The sequence below is a fragment of the Paramormyrops kingsleyae genome, chromosome 13, assembly GCF_048594095.1.
Source record: "Paramormyrops kingsleyae isolate MSU_618 chromosome 13, PKINGS_0.4, whole genome shotgun sequence".
NCBI lineage: Eukaryota > Metazoa > Chordata > Actinopteri > Osteoglossiformes > Mormyridae > Paramormyrops > Paramormyrops kingsleyae.
Window position 1 is genome coordinate 9,861,765 of NC_132809.1, and position 26,074 is coordinate 9,887,838.

Consider the following 26,074-nt stretch of genomic DNA (forward strand, 5'->3'; position numbering starts at 1 on the left):
GAGCCTATCAATCACTAAGGCCCTGAGCGACCTCTTCACTGGCACCCCGAATGTTCTTACATAGACACATGCACAAACACTGTGACACACAAAGCAACTTCCTCTCAGTTCTGACTTTAATGAAACTAGTCCTAATCCTATACTCATGAAACTGAAAAAGATTACATAAATTCACAAAAAGAAAAAGAAAAGCTATTCTTGAAAAAGAAAATTAATGACATTTTCAGGGATTATTTTTTGGGGTATTAAACCAGAAAAGCATCAGAAATGCAAAAAAACCTCTACACTCAAGCAGAAACGGGATCAGCGCCCAGCTTATGGCACAGGGATAATATACAAAGCCGTTCTTCACCATATATGAAAGCAGGAACGCAAAGACAGGGCAGTGTGCTTTTTATATTACAGTGGCTTTATTTGCCTGTCTGTGTCCAGAGGTGGATTTTGAGATTCCCTTCCTGGCTTTAAAAGAGCTACACTTTTAAATAATGAAAACATGATGTTTCTGGCAGGAAGATGCACTCAGACCACAGAAACTTTGTGGGCCCTGCATGCCAGAATTCTGGCAGCTTCTGCCGTTACCAGAACATATCTGCTATTTTTACAGCCGCCAGAAGCAGGGAGACCGGCGGCCGGCCGGCACACCGCGACGACGGCTTGACGGAAACTTCGGCTTTTTTACGGGATCTGTTTTACGACGTGGCGTCTTCCGATAAATCTTCACAGTCCTTGGCAGCCATCGTGGTGAAGGACTTTGCAGAGAACAAGGCAGGCTATGGCAGTGATGTGTCAAAGCCGCCATTATCCTGGAGTAGCACACCTACATCAAAAGGCGAAAACGGACATGCCAAAGAGGACTGGAGCACAGCTCACTCCTCAGAAAGGCTTCCGGAAGCTAAGAGGTGCCCACCGGTGAAGCTCTGTGTGAGAATGCTAACTGAAGCAAGTGATGTTAATCTTACAAATAAATGAAAAGGAAAAGTGTGTCCTATTTTTAAATCTAAGACTTAGTACTGTAAACTCCTAAACAAGTTCTGCTTTAATAGAACGGTATCCTATATACTGTACTAAATACTTAAAAACCATAACGCTGTAGGTGCTATACTATATACTCAAAGACCAAACTGCTGTAGGTATACCACAACACTATGTACTCAAGGACCAAACTGCTGAATGTATAGTACCACACTATATACTCAAGGACCAAACTGTTGTAGTTATAGTACCACACTATATACTCAAGGACCAAACTGTTGTAGTTATAGTACCACACTATATACTCAAGGACCAAACTGTTGTAGTTATAGTACCACACTATATACTCAAGGACCAAACTGTTGTAGTTATAGTACCACACTATATACTCAAGGACCAAACTGCTGAATGTATAGTACCACACTATATACTCAAGGACCAAACTGTTGTAGTTATAGTACCACACTATATACTCAAGGACCAAACTGCTGAATGTATAGTACCACACTATATACTCAAGGACCAAACTGTTGTAGGTATAGTATCACACTATTTACAGTGATCCCTCGTCTATCGCGGAAGTTGTTCCAGACCCATCAGCAATAGGTAAAAATCCGCGATATAGAAAGACCATATAAATAAACATTTTTTTAGTAGTTTAAGCCTTAAAATACCCCTCCCACAAGCTTTAAACACATGTAAACCTATTAAAACACATATATGATATGTGGATGTTGGGCTAAGGATATGAGTAACATAATAATAATAATAATAATAATAATATGTAATGGATATGTATATATATACATGTCTATCTCTCTCTCTGTATACGTAATGGCGAGCGATGTCCGCGTAATGCTTTCCTTCCTGAAACATATGCAGGAGTTTTGCCTTCTCCTGAATGGTCAAGGTCTTCCTCTGGCTCTTAGGCTCACTACTGCACAGAAGGTTTAGAAGATGCAGGATGCTTGGGAGCCATCGTAGGGCTTAAAATAAAACGAAAAGTTCACAAAAAGTTTGCTCCCAACTATTGGATCACAAGCAAGGTACACGATACACAGAGAACTGTGACGCTTCGGGGAAAAATCTGCGATATGGCGGGGGTGCGATAGCTGAACCGCGATACGGCGGGGGATCACTGTACTCAAGGATGAAACTGCTGTAGGTATAGTATCATACTATAAACTCAAGGATCATTATAAAAATGGAATGTATGACATCGCAGAGTACAGTCTAATCTACACTCGTTCAAAAGTCTGGGGTCACTTAGAAATGTCCATGCTTCTGGAAAAAAAGTTTTTTGTCCATTAAAATAACATCAGATTGATCAGAAATACTATGTAGACATTGTTAATGTTGTAAATGACTATCATAACTGGAAATGGCTGTTTTTTAATGGAATATCTACATAGGTGTGCAGAGGCCCATTATCAACAACAATTAGTCCTGTGTTCCAGTGGAATGTTGAATGTTGTGTTTGCTAATGCAAGTTTATCATTTTAAAAGGTTAATGGATCATTAGAAAACCAATTTTGCAATTCTGTTAGCACAGATGAAAATTGTTGTGCTGATTAAAGAAGCAATAAAACTGACCTTCTTTGGACTAGTTGAGTATCTGGAGCATCAGCAATTGTGGGTTTGATTACAAGCTCAAAATGGTCAGAAACAACGAACTTTCTACTGAAACTATATTCTTGTTCTGAGAAATTACGGCTATTTCATGTGAGAAGCTGCCAGGAAGCTGAAGATCTCGTACAATGCTGCGTCCTACTCCTTTCACAAAGCAGCGCAAACTGGCTCTAACCACCACAGAAAGAGGAGAGGGAGGGCCCCGCTGTACAACCGAGGCAGAGGATAAACGCATTAGAGAGTGTCGTTTGAAAAACCATCACCTCATAGGTCTTCAACTGGCAGCTTCATTAAGTAGCACCCGCAAAACACCATCTCAACGTCATCAGTGTAGAGGCAACTCCAGGATGCTGGCCTTATAGGCAGAATTGCTAAGAAAAAGCCGTATCTCAGAACGGTCAATAAAAAGAAAGACTGAGATGGACAAATGAACACAGACACTGGAGAGAGGAAGACTAGAAAAAGTGGTATGGATAGACAAATCTAAGTTTGAGGTGTTCAGAGCACAAAGAAGAACGTTTGTGAGATGCAGATCAAATGAGAAGATGCTGGAGGAGTGCTTAACGACATCTGTCAAGCATGGTGGAGGCAATGTGATGGTCTGGGGCTCCTTGGGTGATGGTAAAGTGGGAGATTTGTACAGGGTGAAAGGGATCTTGAAGATGGAATCTTGAAGCGCCATCCCATGCCCTGTATATGGTGCTTAATTGGAGCCAATTTCATCATACAACAGGACAATGACCTAAACACAGCTTCAATCTGTGCAAGAACTATTTAGGGAGGAAGCAATCAGCTTGTATTCTTTGTATAATGGAGTGGCCAGCACAGTCACCGGATCTCAACTCTATTGAGATGTTATGGGAGCAGCTTGACCAAATGGTACGTAAGAAGTACCCATCAAGCCAATCCGACTTGTGGGAGATGCTTCAGGAAGCACGTGGTGAAATCTCATCAGATTAACGCAACAAACTGACATCTAGAATGCCCAAGGTCTACAAGGCAGTAATCGCTGCAGATGGAGGACTCCTTGACCAAAGTAAATTTCGAAGAACACAATTATTATTTGAATTTAAAAATGATTATTTCTAACTCCGTCAAAGGCTATTTCCTATTTATTTAGCCATATTTCCTATTCAAACTCATTTCATGTATGTTTTCATGGAAAACAAGGAAATTTCTTAGTGACCCTAAACTTTTGAATGATAGTGTACAGTATATATAGTCTATGTTTGCTCTAACAGCAGTGTAGTATTGTACGTCATACAGCTTCTTTTAAGCAGTCCAGCACAGTGCGCTGGAACAAAAGCTACCAGACAATCAGCCACTTAATTGGGAGCCTGAAAGCCCTCCGGAGAACAATAAAAGCTCTGCCTTATGGGTTTAGACCTTGGAGCTCCTCTGGTCCTCTCTAAGTGCCCCAGGGCTCTCCAGAGAGTGTCCAGCACATGCTGCATTAATGAGGGCAACTGGTGGGGGCAGCTGAGTGAGCCCTGCCAACAACACCCGCCCCCCCCCCAAAGCTGACATCAGGAGGGTGGTTTGTTTTTCACAGCAGCCCCCGTCTGTCCTGGCGGGGGCAACGGACAGGGTGGGGGCGGCCTCTCATCAGGATGGTAAATGGCCCGTGAAGGACACTGAAGAGCAGGGGGAGCCCCCTTATACAGTGTCTGGCCACCGTCCCCACCAAGGCCACCTCATGGGCCACCATGTCTCGGTACAGCACATCCGTCGGGGGGGGGGGGGGGGGGTGTCGCTCTGTGTCACAGCCACCATCTCCAATCGGTCACCACCCCCAGTGCATGTGTGATACTCAGCAGAAGGACATTAAATAGCCCGAAACAGCCACCCACTTCGACTGGGGCAGCAGGAGGGACGCTGAGGATGATCTCAGTGGCTGATAATCTCTTACAGTTGGACTATGGACATCCCATAAGGGAGGTTCGCTGTACATCTGAATTGTTCCCTCCAACCCCCCAAACGTCAAACCCGAAGCTCCATCTAGTACCTTACGTTCCACAACATCAGACAGCTCTGTCTCTGGAGGCTTGGAAGCCACTCTTCCCCATCCATTCATAAACCACAAAAATACCTACGTCCCCAGCTCAGAAGAACTACAAAGCATTAATACTGATGGGACAAATGAGGCTTCAGAAACCACATAAGAGTGCACTGTCAAGACACTGACCAGTTTCATACTGGATAATAATGCTGTCTAGACAGCCATGCATAGAATGTGGTCATCCAGCATTACATTGATGTGTATGTCAAATTCATTGGTAAAAACGTGAAGATGCACTCCATTGATCAGTGAGCTTTACCAGCAAAGGTCACTGAGTGGATGATACGGTGGGGCAGGGGGTGGGACAGGGGGTGGGGCAGAGGCGGGGCAGGGGGTGGGGCAGGCGACAAACCAGCAGCCTAGTGCCAGAATAATTCGATTGCATGCTTCAGAAACACCGGTGGATAATAAACAGATGTGATGCTTTATTTCCAGATCTGGCCCCAGGCAGTCTGATATTTAATGGAAGTCTCAGTAGCTTGTTTCATATAATTATCTGTTTTGAAACAACCTAATTTAATTAATCAGTGATGAAAGAGCTTATTTCCAAGGACACTGTAGGATGCAGAGGTTTTTAAAAGTGCTTTGTTTCTTTTCGATGCCACAATTAATTCATGAACCTTTGGATAGATTAAAATTCAAATTTGACCAGATGTCACACTCTGACTTGACATTCGCTTGGTGGTCAGAGAAGCTGATGCCAGCCAAAGGGGATCTTTGCTGTTGAAAAGCCAACACCACGGAGTAGCAGGGAAGCATGTGCACCTGCATTCTCCACATCATGCATCTGGATGCCACGGCACATAGTGTCCACAGAACCTGAAACTGGCCTGCATTCCCCACATCAGGCATCTGGGCGCCACGGCACATAGCGTCCACAGAACCTGAAACTGGCCTGCATTCTCCACATCATGCATCTGGGCGCCACGGCACATAGCGTCCACAGAACCTGAAACTGGCCTGCATTCTCCACATCAGGCATCTGGACGCCACGGCACACAGCGTTCACAGAACCTGAAACTGGCCTGCATTCTCCACATCAGGCATCTGGACGCCACGGCACATAGTGTCCACAGACCTGAAACTGGCCTGCATTCTCCACATCATGCATCTGGATGCCACGGCACACAGCGTCCACAGAACCTGAAACTGGCCTGCATTCTCCACATCATGCATCTGGGCGCCACGGCACATAGCGTCCACAGAACCTGAAACTGGCCTGCATTCTCCACATCAGGCATCTGGACGCCACGGCACACAGCGTTCACAGAACCTGAAACTGGCCTGCATTCTCCACATCAGGCATCTGGACGCCACGGCACATAGCGTCCACAGAACCTGAAACTGGCCTGCATTCTCCACATCAGGCATCTGGACGCCACGGCACATAGCGTCCACAGAACCTGAAACTGGCCTGCATTCTCCACATCAGGCATCTGGACGCCACGGCACATAGCGTCCACAGAACCTGAAACTGGCCTGCATTCCCCACATCATGCATCTGGGCGCCACGGCACACAGCGTCCACAGAACCTGAAACTGGCCTGCATTCTCCACATCAGGCATCTGGGCGCCACGGCACACAGCGTCCACAGAACCTGAAACTGGCCTGCATTCTCCACATCAGGCATCTGGGCGCCACGGCACACAGCGTCCACAGAACCTGAAACTGGACTGCATTCTCCACATCAGGCATCTGGGCGCCACGGCACACAGCGTCCACAGAACCTGAAACTGGCCTGCATTCTCCACATCAGGCATCTGGGCGCCACGGCACACAGCGTCCACAGAACCTGAAACTGGCCTGCATTCTCCACATCAGGCATCTGGGCGCCACGGCACACAGCGTCCACAGAACCTGAAACTGGCCTGCATTCTCCACATCAGGCATCTGGGCGCCACGGCACACAGCGTCCACAGAACCTGAAACTGGCCTGCATTCTCCACATGAGGCATCTGGGCGCCACGGCACACAGCGTCCACAGAACCTGAAACTGGCCTGCATTCTCCACATGAGGCATCTGGGCGCCACGGCACACAGCGTCCACAGAACCTGAAACTGGCCTGCATTCTCCACATCAGGCATCTGGGCGCCACGGCACACAGCGTCCACAGAACCTGAAACTGGCCTGCATTCTCCACATTAGGCATCTGGGCGCCACGGCACACAGCGTCCACAGAACCTGAAACTGGGTAGGACCCACTTTTGCCTCCAGAACCACTTTAAGGGTAGACAAGTTCAGCAAAGCCTTTCTCTGCAGAACTGAGCTGTTAGGAAGTGTACAAGTGAAACACCGTCATCTTAGAGTCATTCTCCTCGGATCCCCCTCATTAACAAGGTAGTTTCAGCCACAAAAATGTCATTGACAGGATGATTGCTGTTCATTATGCCATTCTCTGTAAACTCTGGACAGTAGTGTGTGACAGTCCCCGGAGGGTGACTGTTTCTGAGAGGCTGGAACCGCCACCCCTGGTCCAGACAATAAGACCACACCCAAAATCACTTACATCAGGTGTCTAATCTTTTATAATTCTTAAGCAAACACTAAGTGACCCTCTTGACCACGTCTGCTTGCAGTGTGTATTCAGTTGCAGCTGCATGGTTCTCTGTTTGCAGGATCAGGCTGTTTGTGTTAATCAGCAGGTGTACCTAATAAAGTGCCCACTGAGTGTATATGCGGTGAAACTAAATGAAAATTCACTGACAATTCTAAATATATTTAATATTATGCAAGTACATTTTTTTCCATTATGTGATTTCAAGGCTACAACATTTGCATTATTTACCAAAAGCCCAAACTAGCTCTAATTAATTATATATAGTGCAGTGAAGTTAATTTTCTGTCAAATGAACATTATCTATGAGTCCAGAACTCTCCCCCCCACCCTTCTGTATATCTAAATGCTAATTCTCATCTTGCAGCATCAACAGAGCTAAAGTAGTTCAGTATTACTCTCAGGGCCCAAAGGCAGGCAGTATGAAAGCGGAAGGCAGTGGCTCCCGTAACTTGTAGCAACCAGCAGCCAATGGGAGCGGCTGAAGCGGCACAGTTATGGCGTTGGGGCTTCTGGGGGCATTAAGCAGCAGGTACCATGCCGCCAAGAGCAGACACACATCCTGCTGTCTCCTCAAGCCGGAAAAGTAACCTAATCAATGCCGAAATCCCCCCAAGCATTTCTGAACTGCGTGGAACGCTGCCTTTAACCGAGCAGGAGGGGGCACCACTGGACATACAGGTGTCTGGACAGAGGAGGTTCCACACGCAGTGAGGGACTCATCCCACATTCACAGGCTTAATGAGTCAGTGCAGGGTCATATACGAGCAAAGCAGACAACTAAAGTAAAGGCTGGACAATTTGGGGCAGATAAACCTACAGGTCTTCAGTGAGAAATTCTGAAAACTTACACTTGCATTAAAATTTATTCAGACATAAAAGCAATATATGCCAAGTTATTAGCAATTAAATGAATAAAAGAGTCAAATTGATTAATGAATAATGGTAAAAACAGAAGAGGGCATTTCACCATGTGAGACCTTTCCAGTGCTTAAAGGAGCAAAATGTTTGCTCAGAGCCCAAAACTCACTGCTCGGCTCCACGGATCTGCCTGAACTTTACTGCTGCACCAATGTCTCCCTGTGAGAGCTGCCTCCAGACCTCTGCCTCACTGTGAGGGCTGCCTCCAGACCTCTGCCTCACTGTGAGGGCTGCCTCCAGACCTCTGCCTCACTGTGAGGGCTGCCTCCAGACCTCTGCCTCACTGTGAGGGCTGCCTCCAGACCTCTGCCTCACTGTGAGAGCTGCCTCCAGACCTCTGCCTCACTGTGAGGGCTGCCTCCAGACCTCTGCCTCACTGTGAGAGCTGCCTCCAGACCTCTGCCTCACTGTGAGGGCTGTTCCCAGATCTCTGCCTCACTGTGAGGGCTGCCTCCAGACCTCTGCCTCACTGTGAGGGCTGCCTCCAGACCTCTGCCTCACTGTGAGGGCTGCCTCCAGACCTCTGCCTCACTGTGAGGGCTGCTCCCAGACCTCTGCCTCACTGTGAGGGCTGCCTCCAGACCTCTGCCTCACTGTGAGGGCTGCTCCCAGACCTCTGCCTCGCTGTGAGAGCTGCCTCCAGACCTCTGCCTTGCTGTGAGAGCTGCCTCCAGACCTCTTCCTCACTGTGAGGGCTGTTCCCAGATCTCTGCCTTGCTGTGAAGGCTGCCTCCAGACCTCTGCCTTGCTGTGAGGGCTGCCCCCACACATCTGCCTCACTATGAGGGCAGCCCCAGACCACTGTGAAATCTGCCCCCAGACCTAAGCCCGACTATGAAGGCTGCCCCCAGACCCTTGTCTCGCTATATGTACTGCCCCAGACCTGTGCTATGCTGAGAGAGCTGCACCCAGACCTCTGCCTCACTCTGAGGGCTGTCCACAGACCACTGCCATGCTGAGAGAGCTGCACCCAGACCTCTGCCTCACTCTGAGGGCTGTCCACAGACCTCTGCCATAATGTGAGGGCTGCACCCAAACCTCTGCCTCACTCTGAGGGCTGCCCACCGACCTCTGCCTCACTCTGAGGGCTGCCACCAGAACAGCCAACTCCCCAGGGGCTCCCACAGGACCCCAACCCAGCCAGGACCATTCAGCTGCAGCTAGCGGAGCACCGTACCTGTACGGGATCCAGTCGGAGTGCAGCTTGGAGCTCATGTCTCAGGCGTCGCGGGGCCCCCACGCGGAGGGGCAGGATGTGCGGCAGTGGTGGCAGTGGTCTTGGCGACAGAGAGCCGGCTCGACCCGACCATCCTCTGCCCCGGGAAGAAAGCAAAGCCGTGTGGATCGTTTGCGCCTCCCCAGCCTTCCTGCTTGGTGTTGGGGGGGAGTGTGCAGTGGGGCGATTGGGGAGGGGGGGCTGGAGGGGACCAGCCAGCCAGCCCTAGGATCCAGAAAGCGCACCTGGAGATCTCAGCAGTAACTGGGTTCGATGGCGAGCTCAGCAGATGCTGTTTCCTCTTCCTCTCCGTGTCCTCTTTCCCACTGCACACGCTCTCTTCGGCTCCCTGCTTTCTCTGCCCTACTCTCTCTCTCTCTCTCTCTCTCTCTCCACCTCCTCGGTTCACTCAATCGCTCGCTCTCCCTCTCCTCTCTCTCTCTTCCCCCTCAAAGGAGGATCCGCTACACCAACATCCCAGTCAATAGGAAAGACAAACAGGTAACATCAACCCTTCTTTGTCCCAGTCCTCTCATGACCCGAGTCACACTCCTGACTCACACGCGCCTGTGAGCGTTGCGGGCTCAGATTTATTCATTAATTCATTAGCATGGGGCACCAGGGGGCAGTCCTTATTACCTCTGATTTATCGCGCTCGGACCAAACAAAGACTCGCTGTACTAACGTCCTGCAGATGCACTCTCAAAGACACATCTGCAAGTCCGATGTTTAATTAATAGTGACAGAGCTCGAGACTGACAAAATCCCAGAATCCTGTCAATAACGCGTGCCCCTCCCAACCTGCAATGCCGTCCTAATGCATATGCCATCTTTTCAGGGATTCAGAGACATTTGTCTCGCGCGTTGCCAGCTCAGTGGCGTTCCGAGCGCCGGCGAGTGGATTTAGCTCATCGCTAGTCATGCGCGGGATCCCCCTGCTGGGTCAGGCACAGAAGGCTGGACGCAGGGCCCTGGGCACCGCATGCTGCCTCGCAACACTTACTGCCGTGCATGCGTCAGGGTGCGAAAAGCCATGGTGCATCACGGCAACGTGTGGGGATCACGACACTCAGAAGAAATCCTGACCTAACAGGACTACTAAACTTTAAAAAGGACAAATTAAATACCCATTCATATCACGAGTCAGTAACTATAATACAGACCTAGAATATTTGATGCTACTTTTTCCAGCAAAGCATTATGACATAAGCTGTGAACAAATGTTGAAAAAACAATGTGATTTGACTTATTTGATTTCTACTTTGCCTAAAGAACTGGGACACCCAGACTCAGTCAGACCCCCCCCCCCCCCCCCATCAATCACACACACAATCTGCTGTTTCAGAGTGACTGGAGAGGCCAGAATCAAGGTGTATGCAAAGCACTTTACGGGCACGGATGCAGCAAACCCTACCAGCAGTCGGCATGTCTGCCGTATTACCTTTACGGACTGCAGCTGCATTCCCTGCGACGTTACCGTCCTCGATAACTGGCAAGGTTACTGCAGCATGACTCTCATACGAGACTCTCATCTACAAAATGTGAGCAACCAAATTTCACTCATCTGATATGAAGTAAGAGGGTATGATCATATAGGAGCTGATGACTGTGGAGTAGGGGTGCAGTAGGGCAGATTCAGGGGGGTCATGAATACATTAAATTATAAAATTACATAATGTTGGGGGGGGAGCCCAAAGTGACATTTTGTCAGGGGGCCTAGAATTTCTAGCAACGCTTGTGTTCTGATGCTCCATGGGTCACAAGCAAAGGCAACTCCATGTGCTCTGCTTAGTGATTCAGCTACTGGCTGTTCTCTTTGTCAGGCCCTAGGACGGCCATGTCTGTACTGAAGCGGTGTAAGAAGGACATGGTCCGGGGCTCCACCGTGTGTAAGATGCTTCTGAAAGCATCATTTTCCTCAGTGTTACAAAGTTCCATGTCTTTGCAGATAAACAAACTGGTTACTTGTGTTTTTGGCACGTTCAGAATCAGTGTTTAATTCTGCGGGTCAATGTGCTGTGTGGCTTGTGCGACCTCCTCAGGGTGACGCCAGAACAGATGTGTTCCAAGATTAGTTGTGTTTCCAGAAAATTGTACTCAAGTGAGGCACAGCTTACAAAACGGGTCACTCTTACAAAACTTGTGAAATTCCGGCTTCCCGAAAGCCTAAAGTACATCCACGCGTCTGATTTTAATGTTACAGGGGATGTTCCTATCTCTGCCATGGCAAATGTGCTGCCGTTAGTAAGCCAGGAAGCATGATAACAGGCTTAGGCAGTTACAGAACAAGCCAAAGGGAATTTACTGGCCTTTTACAACTACCGCCATCTACAGGTGGTAAGTAGGTACTGAGGGGTACTGATGGAACGTTAATCAAACTATAGATATGGGTATGAATACATATAAATGTCAATGCAAAATAGTGAAAACCAGAATTGCAATTCAACATTTAATTGTAGTATTGTATTATTGACGTAGCTCTCCTGGACACAGTAATGCAACACCCTCCTACAGTACATTACCATTTATGATAGAAGCTTTACTATTGACTGAGCAGCAGGTGGCATAGTAGTTAAGAGCACTGACTCCTAACCTAAAGAAATTCCTTCAAATAACAGCATCACCAAGCAACTCAAAACGCAAATTAAAAGGTAATTCCAGTGCTGCTGAAGCACTGCTAAAAGTTTGGCAGTGATCCCACTATTTAAACGCAGCTGCCAGAAAGGTGATAATTTTCCCTGGATGCGCTATGGACCCTGTGTGAGGCACCAAGCTCCACTGTCTGGAAGTCACACAACTAGGGATCAAGAAAGAGCCCGGGAAATGGGAGCCAGAGCACAAACGTTGTGAGATAAAAATACAAGCAGCCCGGGATTTCCCTGCCCGATTATCTGTCACAGAATTGCAGCTCCTGTTTCCGGGCATGGAATAACGGAAGCTGAGGACGAAACTGAGCAAGACAGCCAAAGAAACGGGGCACACATACACAGACACTCACTCTCACACTCACACATACACTCTCACACACACACGCATGCACAGACACTCATGCACGCACACACACTCACACACACACACACTCATACGCACACACACAGACACTCACACACACGCACAAACAGACACACACGCACGCACAGACACTCACACACGGCCCGCTGGTAAATATTTGATACCCGTGGATGGATGCCAGTTTCTTGGGAGACAGCCAGCAGTGAGCGGCCCTCAGTCCTGCTGGGCGATGGGCACGGGGGTGCACACATCTGACTGGTCGCCTTTGTATCCCCCAAGGGGGGGGGTGGGTGGGTGGGGGTAGGCGTAGAGAAGGCTTTAAAATAACAACCTGAATGGCACTGTGTCTGGAGGGGTGGGGGGGGACAAGCTAACCCATTTTCAAGTTCTCAGGGGAAAAGCAAGGAAGAAACGTAGAAAAGCGACAGCCACACACTCTGCCCACATATTTCAGCAAATTATACGCACCCCCTGCCCCCCGCAACCCCGGTGGTGATGCACCATTCTGCTACTACAAGCATACTTTTAAACTCTGAATTAGCCTGACCACGTGGACTACATTCATACAGGCCAAGGACTGATCCCTTCATTTTGAAATGCTTAATAAATTAACTGAACACAAGCTGCAGCCTTCAAAGGGACCCAGACTGGCTGCTTAGAGTGATGTTAATAATCCATCAGCCTGACGAATCCCTGTGCACAGTCACAGCGGATTCCTTGTCCCATCTAGCAGAAAACTACACCCCCTTCCTATCAGCCAGTATCACATCATCTTCTGTTACTGTTTACTCCCCATTGGCTCTGCAGTGCCCCCATGAGGGCTTAGCAAGTATTGCAGCGTGACCGACAGCCTAAAGTTCTATTTAGTAGCTGTAGCTATACCTAATCACAATAATCTGTTGAGGGTACATAATATTAATTATACTCAGTGAATAAATAATTTAAATATGCATCACCAGAAAATAAGCATTAAGAAGAGATAATCAATGCGAGTTAAATGCAGCAGCGCATTCAATGGAAGGTCTGTGGGTGACGGGCGAGCACAATCCATCTCGGTTTACCGTTGAAAGGCGACTCATTTCATATGAAGATATTCAGAGGTCACTTGAAGACTGGAGTGGGAATACATTAAAATGAGAGCTTGTGTGCGTGTGTGTTTGTGTGCAGGTTACAATCGCCCAGGTACGCCTCCACCCAACGCCACACATCCCTCTCCAAGAAACGGCAGCCATGGCAACAGTGCATTTCCTCGTGCATTGATAAGCCACTAATTAACCAGAGCGGAAGAGTTCAAAGCGAAGCGGTGTATGGAGTGATTCATTACGGGGCATGCTGGCCGCGTGCATGTGTGTGTGTGTGTGGTCCAGGTAGACATTATATTGTGGGGACCAAATTTATCTGACATATTTTGACGTTGTGGTGACCATTTTGTAGGTCCCCACAAAGGGAAATTTGATTTTATAAAAATCTGTGACTGCAATCCAAAAACTGAAAAACTTGTATTTTCTTTGGTTACTTATGGTCATTGTTGGGATTATGGTTTTGCCCATAGAAATGAATGGACAGTCCCCACAAAGATATGAGTACAGGTCTGTGTGTGTGTGTGTGTGTGTGTGTGTGTGTGAGCGGGTTTACCTATCCTTATGGGGACACAATGTCCCCATAACGTGATAAATATCCGTTTTTTTTCCCTTACGGGGACCGGTTTCCTGGTCCCTATATGGGAAAACTTTATTTTATAAAAATCGGTGACTGCTATGAAAAAACTAAAAATGCAAAAACTCTTGTGTAAGTTAAGGTTGTCATAGTTAGCGTTAGCGTTAGCATTTTTCCCATTGAAATGAATGAGCGGTCCCCGTAAGGATATGTTTACCCTACGTGTGTGCGTGTGCGTGTGTGTGTGTGTGTTAAACAGGACTGTCAGGCCCCCCACTGCAGCACCCGCTCCAAATGGACCAATTCGTGCGAGGGGGGGAATCTGCAGCCGGAATTAACGGAGAACATCTTCTAAGGAGGACGCCATAGACACCACTTTGGACATTGACATTTTATTATAAATAAGAGTAAATAATATTAACGCAGAAATACCCCCAGTAAGTAATTTTTTTTTACAGAACAAAAAATAACAACAGCCTTTACAACAGACTCATTACACCTTTCAGAGAAATGCGTCTTCGGGCAGGAGCGCTGTAAAGGGGAGGACACTTAGGGCCCGAATGATTGGTCCGGGTTGGGGGCCCAATAGGATATACTTTCATGGGCCCCGAAATCTCTAACGACACCCCTGCCCTCAAGTGTATGATGGTATTCAGTTTACTTCATTTTTAATTTAAGTTTAATTAATTTTATCAGGGCTCCATCCGCATGATATGTTTAAAAACATGTGAACTGAGATATCAGCACCAGTGTAAGAATCCATGCATCTTCTAACCACTTATTTTAGCCTGAGTTTTGGGGGGTGGGTGCAGCATAGGGTACAAGTTAGGGGTATAAACTGCACAGGATGTCCGTCCACCACAGCGCACATAAACAGTCAACCACGCAATATGGGCAATTTCGAGGTGCCAGTTAGCCTAACTGCATATGTTTGGACTGCAAGAGGAAACCAGAGAACACCTGAATGACGCGGGGAGAGCATGCACCATGCATGGGATTCGAACCCACAACCCTGGTGGTGTGAGAGTCATCGTGCCACACCAAGTGAATCCAGTATGTGTGACATCTCGGTTGCCATACAGCCGTCATACAGCACGCAGTCCCCAGCGAGGGTGGGATGCCTTTCAGCTCAGTGGGACGTGTTGGAATAAGGTGTCGTGGGGCAGTTTGAAAGATCCGAACATACAGGTCTCACAGAGCCGGCCGATCCCCCGCATAGCGACCGGGCTTGAGTGGGGGGCGGAAGGCCTGCCAGGAGACTTGAGGAGAGAGAGCCCCGTGCTACGCTAATGGCAGTGGTATTATTAGCTTCCCGTGAGCACGGCGTCACCTGGAGCAGGACCCAGGTCATGATTCCGGGACACATACTAGATTCCTGAAGGAAGTGCTTAATCGCTGTGCCAGAGGCCTTTGGAACGAGGTCAATAGCTGCAATCCCCCCTCCCTCATCATCTGTGTGAGAGAGCAGCTCTGGTTGTGGGCTTTAGCAGTCACCCTCCAGAGGCACGCCTGGGGGTGGCCAGCTGGACCGCGGCCCTGCACACCCCCCTACGAACCTCCCCATAAGGTCTGGTGGCCTGAGGAACAGACGCTGTGAATGACGAGGGGTTGGTATTACACTGCAAGCTGATCTCCTCCACGGTGAGAGGGCTATGGCCGTTCTTCACGTGTCATCTCCAGTGTACCAGTGAGAGGATGAGTGAGAAGTGAATAGGTGTCAGTCATCACATGGCCTCCTTGGGCGTGGCCACACACACACACACACACACACAGCCATGCTGGGAACATACAGCCCAATATGGCCGTATAACTTCGTCATGACTGCCACACCACATGCCCCGTAGCAGAAGGAGGGTAACTCCATGGACGTGAGACTGGCATGATCATTTGGTAGGATATTGAGGAGCGGACATCACTGTGGGAGGGTATAGAGCCCTTCATTGGCAGAATAACTGCACACCGTGCCTTCACAACTTTGGGCAGCCGCTGTAGTGGAGTTCCGATCGCAGGAAACACTGAAATGCTGGGTGCAGGTACCACAAGAAATGAAAAACTGCCTACAGGTAGACCTACCATAACATACATTATTTCCCTCTGCCACAAACAAGTTGTAGTTCTACGACTACACAGGAAGCCCAGCTACCCCCCAAAAAATTGCCTTGAATAATTGAATTAGTAAATGTATCAATGCAAATTTATTTTATTTGTGATTAAAATTGTATTGTATCTTACTAATTGAACCACAACACTCATCATTTCACGGAAGTTGTTTCCAACAGTATATACATTATTTTCGCCTTCGAAACCAGGATAAATACAGCCCACAGACACCCACTGGTGCTGTACTTCAGTGGAATTGTATAGGAAATTCCACTCTTTGTCTAAATGGAGAATAGACATAAGATTATTGGAGAATATGCTCCGATTACGTGATTTTGGAGTTCAGTGATTCTTAGTAGTTTGGTAGTTAGTTAGCTAACTAAGCTGTGTGTGTTCAAGCTGTGCAAGAGGTTTTGCAGTAATATGGCAGCTAATGTTGTTGACTTCATTCTAAAGAAGTCGTTTTGAAGGAAGCCAGAATTTACATACAAGTAGCTGACCTTCTAACATAATTAAAAAAAATATATACATTTTTGGTCATATTGCCAACTGTCCACACGGTGCTTCGACCTTATTAAAATCAGCATCCGCCACTGCCCTCTGTCATTCTCCTTCCGATGTGAGGTGCTTCTGGACTAAAGAAGCAGAGCCCTGAAAACGTCTCCTCCATGAGAGTAGGACATGGCGACAGACTGCGGTCCAGCTGTCCAGGACCACAGAGCCGCCTCTGGATGACGCATGTTTATCATCAGAGGGCACCATATGGCTGTCCTTCACCTCAAAACCCACATCTGCTTCCCCTCCAGTCCAGACATCACCCCTTCTTTATCCTGCTGCTTATTAATGCCACACTGATCTTCTGGATCAGACATGAACCTCCAATAGAACATGGTACTAAAGTTCATGTTCACAGCCAATGTGCAAAGATCTCTCCACAAGGGAAACAGACAGTGACAGCTGGTGGACACATCTTACACTTTTTTGAGCAGTATCTGCAATGGTCATTAAAACATATTACATATTAATTCTTGTGTATTTTAAATTCATTTTCCCCCAAGTGTATGATGCCATAATCTTCTCAATTCTCCAAAGCCAATTTAAAAATTCTAAGTATAAATCTTTGAAGATTTCCTGGCACGTTATGGAAATTCAAGCAAAGGAGTCTGTGTTCAGTTTAACAGTGTTTTATACTGCAGTGATGTGCTGTCTCTGCATTTCCCATGGAAGGATCCGGCACAGGGATCCATCACTATTAACCTGGTAATGCCTCAGCACCCTGCCCCCCCCCCCCAAGCGGCCCAGCTCAGATCACACAGCTACCATTCAACAACACAATCCATGAGCAGAGGACAGGTCTCTAATAAAACCATGGCAACCAAGGCCTAATTACCTCCCCAGGGGCATGGCTGGGGGGTAATGTTGGCAAGCACCAACACAAGCTTTCCTGAGCATGAGCGAATATTTTCTCAGTCACTCATTCCACACTCGCCTCCTGCAAACCCTCTTCAAACCTCTTACCAAGAACAGTTTACCCGAAAGCCCAAGGCACAAACTCACAGGAATCCCAAAGAACAGGGCGCCTCCTTCACAGGACACACACTGACGCACGATGGGAAATTTACAGGCACCAATTCCACGGCTTCACAGGACACACACTGACGCACGATGGGAAATTTACAGGCACCAATTCCACGGCTTCACAGGACACACACTGACGCACGATGGGAAATTTACAGGCACCAATTCCACGGCTTCACAGGACACACACTGACGCACGATGGGAAATTTACAGGCACCAATTCCATGGCTTCACAGGACACACACTGATGCACGATGGGAAATTTACAGGCACCAGTTCCACGGCTTCACAGGACACACACTGACGCACGATGGGAAATTTACAGGCACCAATTCCACGGCTTCACAGGACACACACTGACGCACGATGGGAAATTTACAGGCACCAATTCCACGGCTTCACAGGACACACACTGACGCACGATGGGAAATTTACAGGCACCAATTCCACGGCTTCACAGGACACACACTGACGCACGATGGGAAATTTACAGGCACCAATTCCACGGCTTCACAGGACACACACTGACGCACGATGGGAAATTTACAGGCACCAATTCCACGGCTTCACAGGACACACACTGACGCACGATGGGAAATTTACAGGCACCAATTCCACGGCTTCACAGGACACACACTGACGCACGATGGGAAATTTACAGGCACCAATTCCATGGCTTCACAGGACACACACTGACGCACGATGGGAAATTTACAGGCACCAATTCCATGGCTTCACAGGACACACACTGATGCACGATGGGAAATTTACAGGCACCAGTTCCACGGGGAGATGGTAGATGTATGTGAAGCTGAGATCGTCTAACTACTTTTCTGTGGAACATATATTGCACAAGTAGCTTCCGGGCATACAGCTGCCCAAAATGTATTTTTATATGCAAATTATTTAATATATTTTTGAAACTTCAGTGATACATGTGAGTCATTGTAAGTCTCATAGGTTGTAAGTCAGGGACAGTCCTTTATTTAGTTTATTTAATTATTTTATTTAATCTAAGATTATCGGATGTTTGTTAATATTTTATGTCTTGTCTCTTAAACTCATGTCCTCTTTTCACGGTCTGGAGCTTCACTGCACATTATACTGAGTATAACTGTGTATGTGACAAAACTTTGAAACTCCTGACACTCACAGAGCAGATGTTCGAGAGCACAGTGCTGCCACCGTGTGGCTGTCCTGGCATTACGCATAGACTGTAAATGAGTGATTTGCTATCTCTGCATTACTGACGGAGGATACCCGGCAGCTGGTTTAGGATCTGAAGCTGTCTGCCCCCCTCGCCATCGTTTCAGTACGTGAACAAACCGCTCACCCATGCAATCCTGGAGACACACAGTATGGGACTTATACAGACACAAAGATAAAGCCTGTATGAGCCCTGAATCTCTGTGGCGGGACCTGAAGGTACCTATCGCGGGCTGGTGCCAGGTGTCTCTTGGGCGCGAATTTTCATTAATATTCTTGAGAGACACGCTTACTGATTGGCCGGTGAACATGATCCCATCGACATGTGCGACCTAAACTTCTGACAACCTTTTGCTGTCAAAAGTTTACCTGATGGCGGTAAGATAGATTATGTACAGTAGCATTACTTCATTAAATGGTGTCATGATGTATTTATGCAAATACATATTGTGTCCTTAAATGCAAACGTCGAGTGTAGAAACACCTTAAGCAAACCAGCTTATACCAGGTGTGGCTATTAAATAATGAGACAACTATTACGAGTGTACAGGAGTATAATGAGTTTTATTCATTACAAATTAATTACAGCATTAGTCTTATTTTTAAACAGCTCCACCTTGCATTCACCGGCCAATCAGGTAGCACTTATTAATATTCTCATGAATATTAATAAGGTTTCCTGAACTACCCTATAAATCGAAAATTCACCTCCCGGGCCAGGACCCTCCACGCGCTACAGATGACGCTATGTGCTCGAACCATGGCAACGGTTTTTTTTTGTGGGTAATTATCTGTCTCGGTGGCAGCTGTTAACACAGACCTGAGAGGCCGACTTGCTGATCGGTCCTATGCATAAATAATAAGGGCCACTCGAGGGTGCTGGAGCACCTCTTCGCCCACCCTGTTGGCTCTGCTCCCAACGCGGACAGAGGGTATTTAATACTGACGAGCTTTAATGGCACAGAGTACTTTAACAATTCATTGCCTATTTGCACAATTGTATTTTTTTAACTATTTTTTAACTGTGTTTTTGATCGTATCTTTCTCTCTGTCTTGTGTCCATGTCTCACTATGGTGTGTTTAAAATCAGATTGTTAAATATCTTTCATGCTCATATTCATATTCTATTTATCACTGTTTCTTGCACTATGACTAACGATCTCAGCATATGACGAGGGTTCACAATGCTGAAGATTATACGATAATTTGACTTTGACCTGTAGGCTGGAGGAATCTAGTATCCTGGCAGGACCTGTGTTCTGAGGCTGAGGGTCCACAGACGCAAATCAAGGTATTAGAGTTTATCGCTACCAAGGACGAGAACTGGGCACCTCGGCCCAAACCTCGCTCCGTGTGTGTTGAGTTTGCTCTCTCCGTGTGTGTTGGGTTTCCTTGCTCTGTGTGTGTTGAGTTTGCTTGCTCTGTGTTGAGCAGGCTTCCCCCAGGTTCTCCAGTCGCCTCCCACAGGCCAAAGACATGCATTTATGCTGAACAGCGCCATCTGAACAATTGCCAGTCGTGTGTGATTCCAAGGTTGAGGGGTTCAAATCCCTCACTGTCTGTCTGTCTGTGTGAGTGTGTGTATCTGTGTGTGTGTGTGTGTGTGTGTGTGTGTGGAGCTTGCATGCACTCTTTGTATGGTGTGAGATTCCTCTAGGTCTGCCGGTTTGCTCCTGTTGTCCAGGACTGGTGACCTCTGCCATGTGCTCTGTGCTTCCTGTTCAGCTTCTCCCAGACCCTGCACTGGTCCCAAGACTGATTCCATCACACATCACAATTACAGTTTGCAAGGGACCTAAAATGATAATACATAAAATCAATCTATGTGTATCTTTTTAAATAATTTTGAAACCATTGTTGATTTTGTGAAGAGAAACTTGCATGTTACAAACAAAGCATTTAGTAAAGCTTTAGTACACAGAATGTGTGAGAAGCAGCATAAAATACCATTGTACACTACTCAGTGGTACCATCTTGTGGCAAAATACTATCATAGTATATATAAAATGATAGCAATTCACAGTTCATTATTTCACAATAAAATCACCATCTCAGGTGCTTTAAAGTCCACAATTTAGTTTAAATAACCATAGAAAAATACAAATGACATATTGATTTTGAAGCATCAAAATTATAAGATGTTTAAATGTTTTGTTTATTTTTTACAGTGCAACTTGAAAAACTATATTTGGTAAAAGAGCGCACCCTATTCATACTTATCCCAAAGGAGGCATAATTTACAGAGGCAAATTTAAAATAAATCACCCGGGATGATTTTCATTCGAAATGCTCTGAAAAAGAGAGCGTAAAGAAGAAGAGGAGCTGTAATCTCACTCCTGATTTGATCTAATTCTCTTTGGGAGAATCCATTTATCTGATCCTGCTCTGCCTTAAGGGATTAATCCTGCCATCTACCACCAGCCAGGTAACCAAGACAGGGACACGGGAAACAGTCAAACAGTGGCTAAAACCTAAAACCTTCCTCAAATAGCCATCAATGGATCAGAGATCAAAGTGGAATCCATAGCACACTCTTCTTATCCTATTTTCCAAAACGTTGGCAGATAAAAGGATAGTAAGCTTCACAACCCCCCACACAATGCATGGGGGGGCAGGACTATGAGCTGCGCTGGTGACTCACGTGCAGTCAAGGGCTTTTTTCCTCACAGTTATGTCACGTCATCCCATTACCGCCAATCATGTCACTCCAAAACAAAGCCAGACGGCTGATGGATAAACTGATGTCACCCTGCATTTGAAGTGGTCTTTAACATTAATACTGTGTCTCCTCTTCCTTCTCATCCATTTCCCACACTGCTTTTCCAGTACAAGGTCGTGATGGGTCATTCCCAGACAGAACAGGGCACACCCTGGACGGGATGCCAGTCCATCACAGGGCACACACACAGAATCACACACAAAGACAATGTAAGGGCACTAGTTCCTGTAACTGCTAAATGTTTATGGACTGAAGGTGGAACCCAAGTAGAGAGTTTAAATACACACAAAAAGCAGGAAGAGAACCTCAAACTCCACACACACAAGCGTGGGGAATGAATCAAACCCATGACCCTGGAGGTGTGATGCTACTGTGCCTCCCAAAGTTTTATTTTTCTCCTGAAAACATGATATAGTTCTGTTTTGACTCTATCAGCCTGTTTTTCCCTTGGCTGATCTTCGCTCTGTGGGCTGGCAATTCTGTCTCAGGTCATCGAAACACCTTTCCTGGTAGCGCTGGAAACGTATCACTGTCACAGTACTGTTACCAGGCTTCCTTATCACAGTTTTGTAGGTCACTGTGTACGGCATCAAAAGCTAAATGACATCATTGTGTATGACATCAGATAAATAACATCATTCTGTATGACATCATCAGCTACATACAGCTGATTGAAAATGCGAGCCATCACGCTTAAGGAAAAACCATAAAAACAGGCGAAACCACGCCGAGAGGAAGGAAACATTTTTCACACACTGCCAAGAGACGAGTCACCCCCTTTCATTTTACTGGTCAGCTATAATAATTCTTTGTGGGGTCTGTCTGGTATCCCTGAAAGTATACTGTTGCCATGGGAACCTGGCGATCACAATGCATCCACTATTAAAAAGCAATGCTTAAAGGTTATACAATATGTCTTTGTATGTTAAGATGCAAAAATACTTTTCAATTAAAATATAAATGAATCATAACAATTAGCTATATTTTCATTTGTTTTAGGCTATTTAGCACATACCAGGGCAAAACTAATAAATTTTGAATATTTTTTTTACAAATATAACCCACATTACAGATCAAATAAGGTACACCACGGATCAGGGCATATTTATTAACTGTCATTTGAAGCACTAATTCAGAAATATTAATAATTCAGTTAAAGACATAAGCTCACCATGTCCATGTCACTGAAGCTGCATCCCTATAGGTCAGTGTTTCCAAGCCCGGTCCTTGGGGGCACACAGACAGCCCCCTTTTTTACTCCCAGGCAGGGAGCTGGGATGGAGCGAAAATGTGGACCGGCTATGGGTCTCCGAAAACCGGACTGGGAAACACTGCTGTAAGCATTGAACCAGGGGAGCCCCGTGTAGCTTAGGTCTGTCCCTGTTCCATCCCAAACGATCCAGCTCAAGAGCTGTGTGGTAATTAGCACAAGGAGTTGAATCAGGTGTGTTAAAGGAGGGGAAACCGAAAAATGTGTAGGGCTGCAGCCCCCCAGGACTGGAGTTTGACACCCCTGCATTAAACAGTCCTGCAACTTCCCTTCCAGCTCCCTCCTCCGTACCTGTGATCCGAGATTTACCTTATCTAGCCACAAGAGGGGGCAAGAACATTAAAAATTCAATATCAAAACCTCCCTCCCTTCAGCACAGTACAGAAATATGTCATGTTATAGGTAGGAAATGTGACCGTAAGGAATCTGGGGTCAAGTTCTAACCCTAAACAAACAGCAGGAAATGGGATGAAATCTTCATTTCACATTTTCATTTGATTGATTTGTTTTTTCTTACACCAACCAATGGCTAGACAAGCCTTAATAATTATGGCCATTAATCACAAACACCGAAAGCTTGGATTTCCGGTGCTGGATTGATGGCACCACATCTCCCTGGTCTTCATGGAGGTACAGACGGCCACCTCCGGAACTCCCCTGAGACTCTATCGAGGCAGAGGAACACACTCGATGAGACACTGTGTTCTTCCCAGAGGATCCGCTCCTTTATCCTGCTGGTAGCCAGTTGGGTTTCCATCCTTAGAGTCTGTCTCGCCCTCTCCCATCAGCCTGTCATCAGACCCCGGTCATAAATCCCCAACTACAAAACCACTCCCATTGCCCCCATCTGCCGCTTATCTGGGCTTGACGGCACCAGCCTCCAGTAACAAATCAGAACCATACGGGGTGGGGGGGGGAGCAGGGGGGGTATGACTTAGCCTGCACCGCATGAGGTTAGAGCCCATATCTCCCCAAATTAATTTCTCAGTGCTGTATTTTTGTTTTGCTTATTATCACCCTTAATGAGCACTTTAATTCATTACTCTAATGGCTGTTATCCCTAAAGCATCACGAGTCAGCAGTCTGATATCCTGTCATATCAAAACAACGCACAGCTCGTAAATTCATACCGATGAACGGAGCTAATCGGCCATATTAACCAGATGGCGATTTCTGCCAGTGTCTCAGTAAATGACGCAAAGTGCCTGATGGAATGTAAACGCAGCCAATTAGGTGAAGGGTTTGTTGACCGCTAGGAACGAGTAGGACATTTTAAACCTTTGAAAGATATAGAACCTGTAGAATATTCTCAACAGGATTCCTCACATTCCGTATTCTGGTCCTACACATGCACTTTGGTTAATCAGTGTCTCTGAATTAATAGTGGATAATTGTGTATTTGAGTGCATGTGCGCAGTGCTGTCCAATGTACGGGCATTCCATCCAGAATGTTCCTCAGCCTTCTGCCCTGCTCCAGGTCCCCCAATGATGGGAATCCCCCATTTTGACCTTTTTGACTGATGTTCATAAATTTTTAAATAAAATGAATATATCATATTTGAATATATCACATTTATCTTTGATCATTGTTTTTCATACGGTGATAACCTTATATGATAATGTACCTTCACCATGCATAGCACCATGCATTCCTCACTTGTCTTGCTGATGCGAATTTACATCCCGCAGGACGCTGGAAACATTAAATACAGGGCTACTAACGTTCTCAGCCGTACAACAACAGAGACGTGGATTGACAGCCTGGTAAAACACCAGTCAGTGACTTGCTGCTTGAAGGTCTCCCCAGTAAACCCATCATACCTGGTGCTTTCCTTGGCTGCGCTTGCATCTCCGTATCCCAGTCACAGCCCCCACACAGAGCGCCCCCAACCCCCAGTGCACCTTCACCTAATCCTGATACAGCTCAGATTTCAGCCCTTTCTAACTGGAAGGAGTCATGTTTTCATACTGCATGCAAGGCTTTCAGCTTTATTGTTTGCTGTGATGTTTCCCAATAGAAGTGCGTTATCAGTATCCATGTCCAGGAAGAAAGCTCACCACAGTTACAGCCTCTGCTGTCACACACACCATAAACAGATGGGCACAGAACCCTGGCCTGTGCTGCCATTGGGATGCCCTCCTGCCACCTCGCCCCTGCAAAGATGTGACAAGAGGGAACCAGTGGTGGGACTTTGGACTGTACTGGTGCTTAGGGGTCACATCTAGAATCCAGTGGTACAGTGAGTGACCACAGAATCATCAGTATGTGTATCAGCAGTCAGTGGGAAGATGTGACTCCTCACACCGAAACCAAGGTGGTTAAGCATGTTCAGCTCAGCTCACCAAGGACAATGGCTTAGACAGCTCTGGAGAAAATGAAGAGACCACAGCAGAATTTTTAATTTCACTCATCTCTCCAGTTTATGGGTTTTTATGCACCTGTGTAAAATATACATTGTTTTGCAAAGTGCAGCCTGGCTCTTCCTTGGTTCTCATTAATGAAGGGCTTCTTCCTTGCTTTATGGGTCTTCAGTCCTGCTTCTAGGAGCCTGTTATGAATTGTCTTAGCAGTGCACTTCACACCACTTAATGTTTCCCAGACCTTTTGAGGGTCACTTGAGGTCATCCTCCATTTATGAGACACTGCCAGATAAGTTGATGGTCATCTCTGGCATTAGAAAGTTGCTTCAGCCCTCTACCTGGTGGTTTTTTTGTCATTGCCAGTGTCTCTTGTTTCCCCTCGTTCTTGTGTACTGATGTCTTAGAAACTGAGCCCGGAAGCAGCCTGCCTTACAGTGTAGCCTTCTGTCAGCAGAACCAGGATTAAACCAGGATTTAAAAATGCAGATTTTTAAAAAACATGGAGAGGACTCATTTTTTCCAGAGCTGTATGTATGTATATATAATCCCTGTATATGTATATATGTGTGTATATGTATATATATATATGTATATGTGTGTCTATGTATGTATATATATATATATATATATATATATCAGCAGCTGTTCATCCATATACCTGGCATTGTATATATGTTTCTTTTTTTTCTTACATTTTTACTTATATATTTATACAGTTTTAGAAATTGTTTTCTATTGTTTTTATTATCTGTATTGTTATTTTTTGCTGATCCTATGGATCCTGTCCTTTTTTGTACTGTCTTTTTCATTATTGCTGC

At 46.4% G+C, this 26,074-nt stretch overlaps 1 protein-coding gene across 4 annotated transcripts in view; it reads right to left on the reverse strand.

The window, feature by feature from the left end:
* LOC111842715 (tubby protein homolog) overlaps nucleotides 1–26,074 on the reverse strand; it is a 73,029-nt gene that overhangs the window by 17,449 nt on the left and 29,506 nt on the right. Inside the window, exons 1-2 of one of the 4 annotated variants that reach the window (XM_023809633.2) lie at nucleotides 9,599–10,617; nucleotides 9,315–9,450 (exon numbers count right to left, since the gene is read on the reverse strand). The exons of the other annotated variants lie outside the window; for them this stretch is intronic. Coding sequence (XP_023665401.1) covers nucleotides 9,315–9,352 — 38 coding nt within the window. The 5' untranslated portion in view covers nucleotides 9,353–9,450; nucleotides 9,599–10,617. Of the gene's footprint in view, nucleotides 1–9,314; nucleotides 9,451–9,598; nucleotides 10,618–26,074 lie in introns of those variants that run through there. 4 annotated transcript variants of the gene reach the window in all.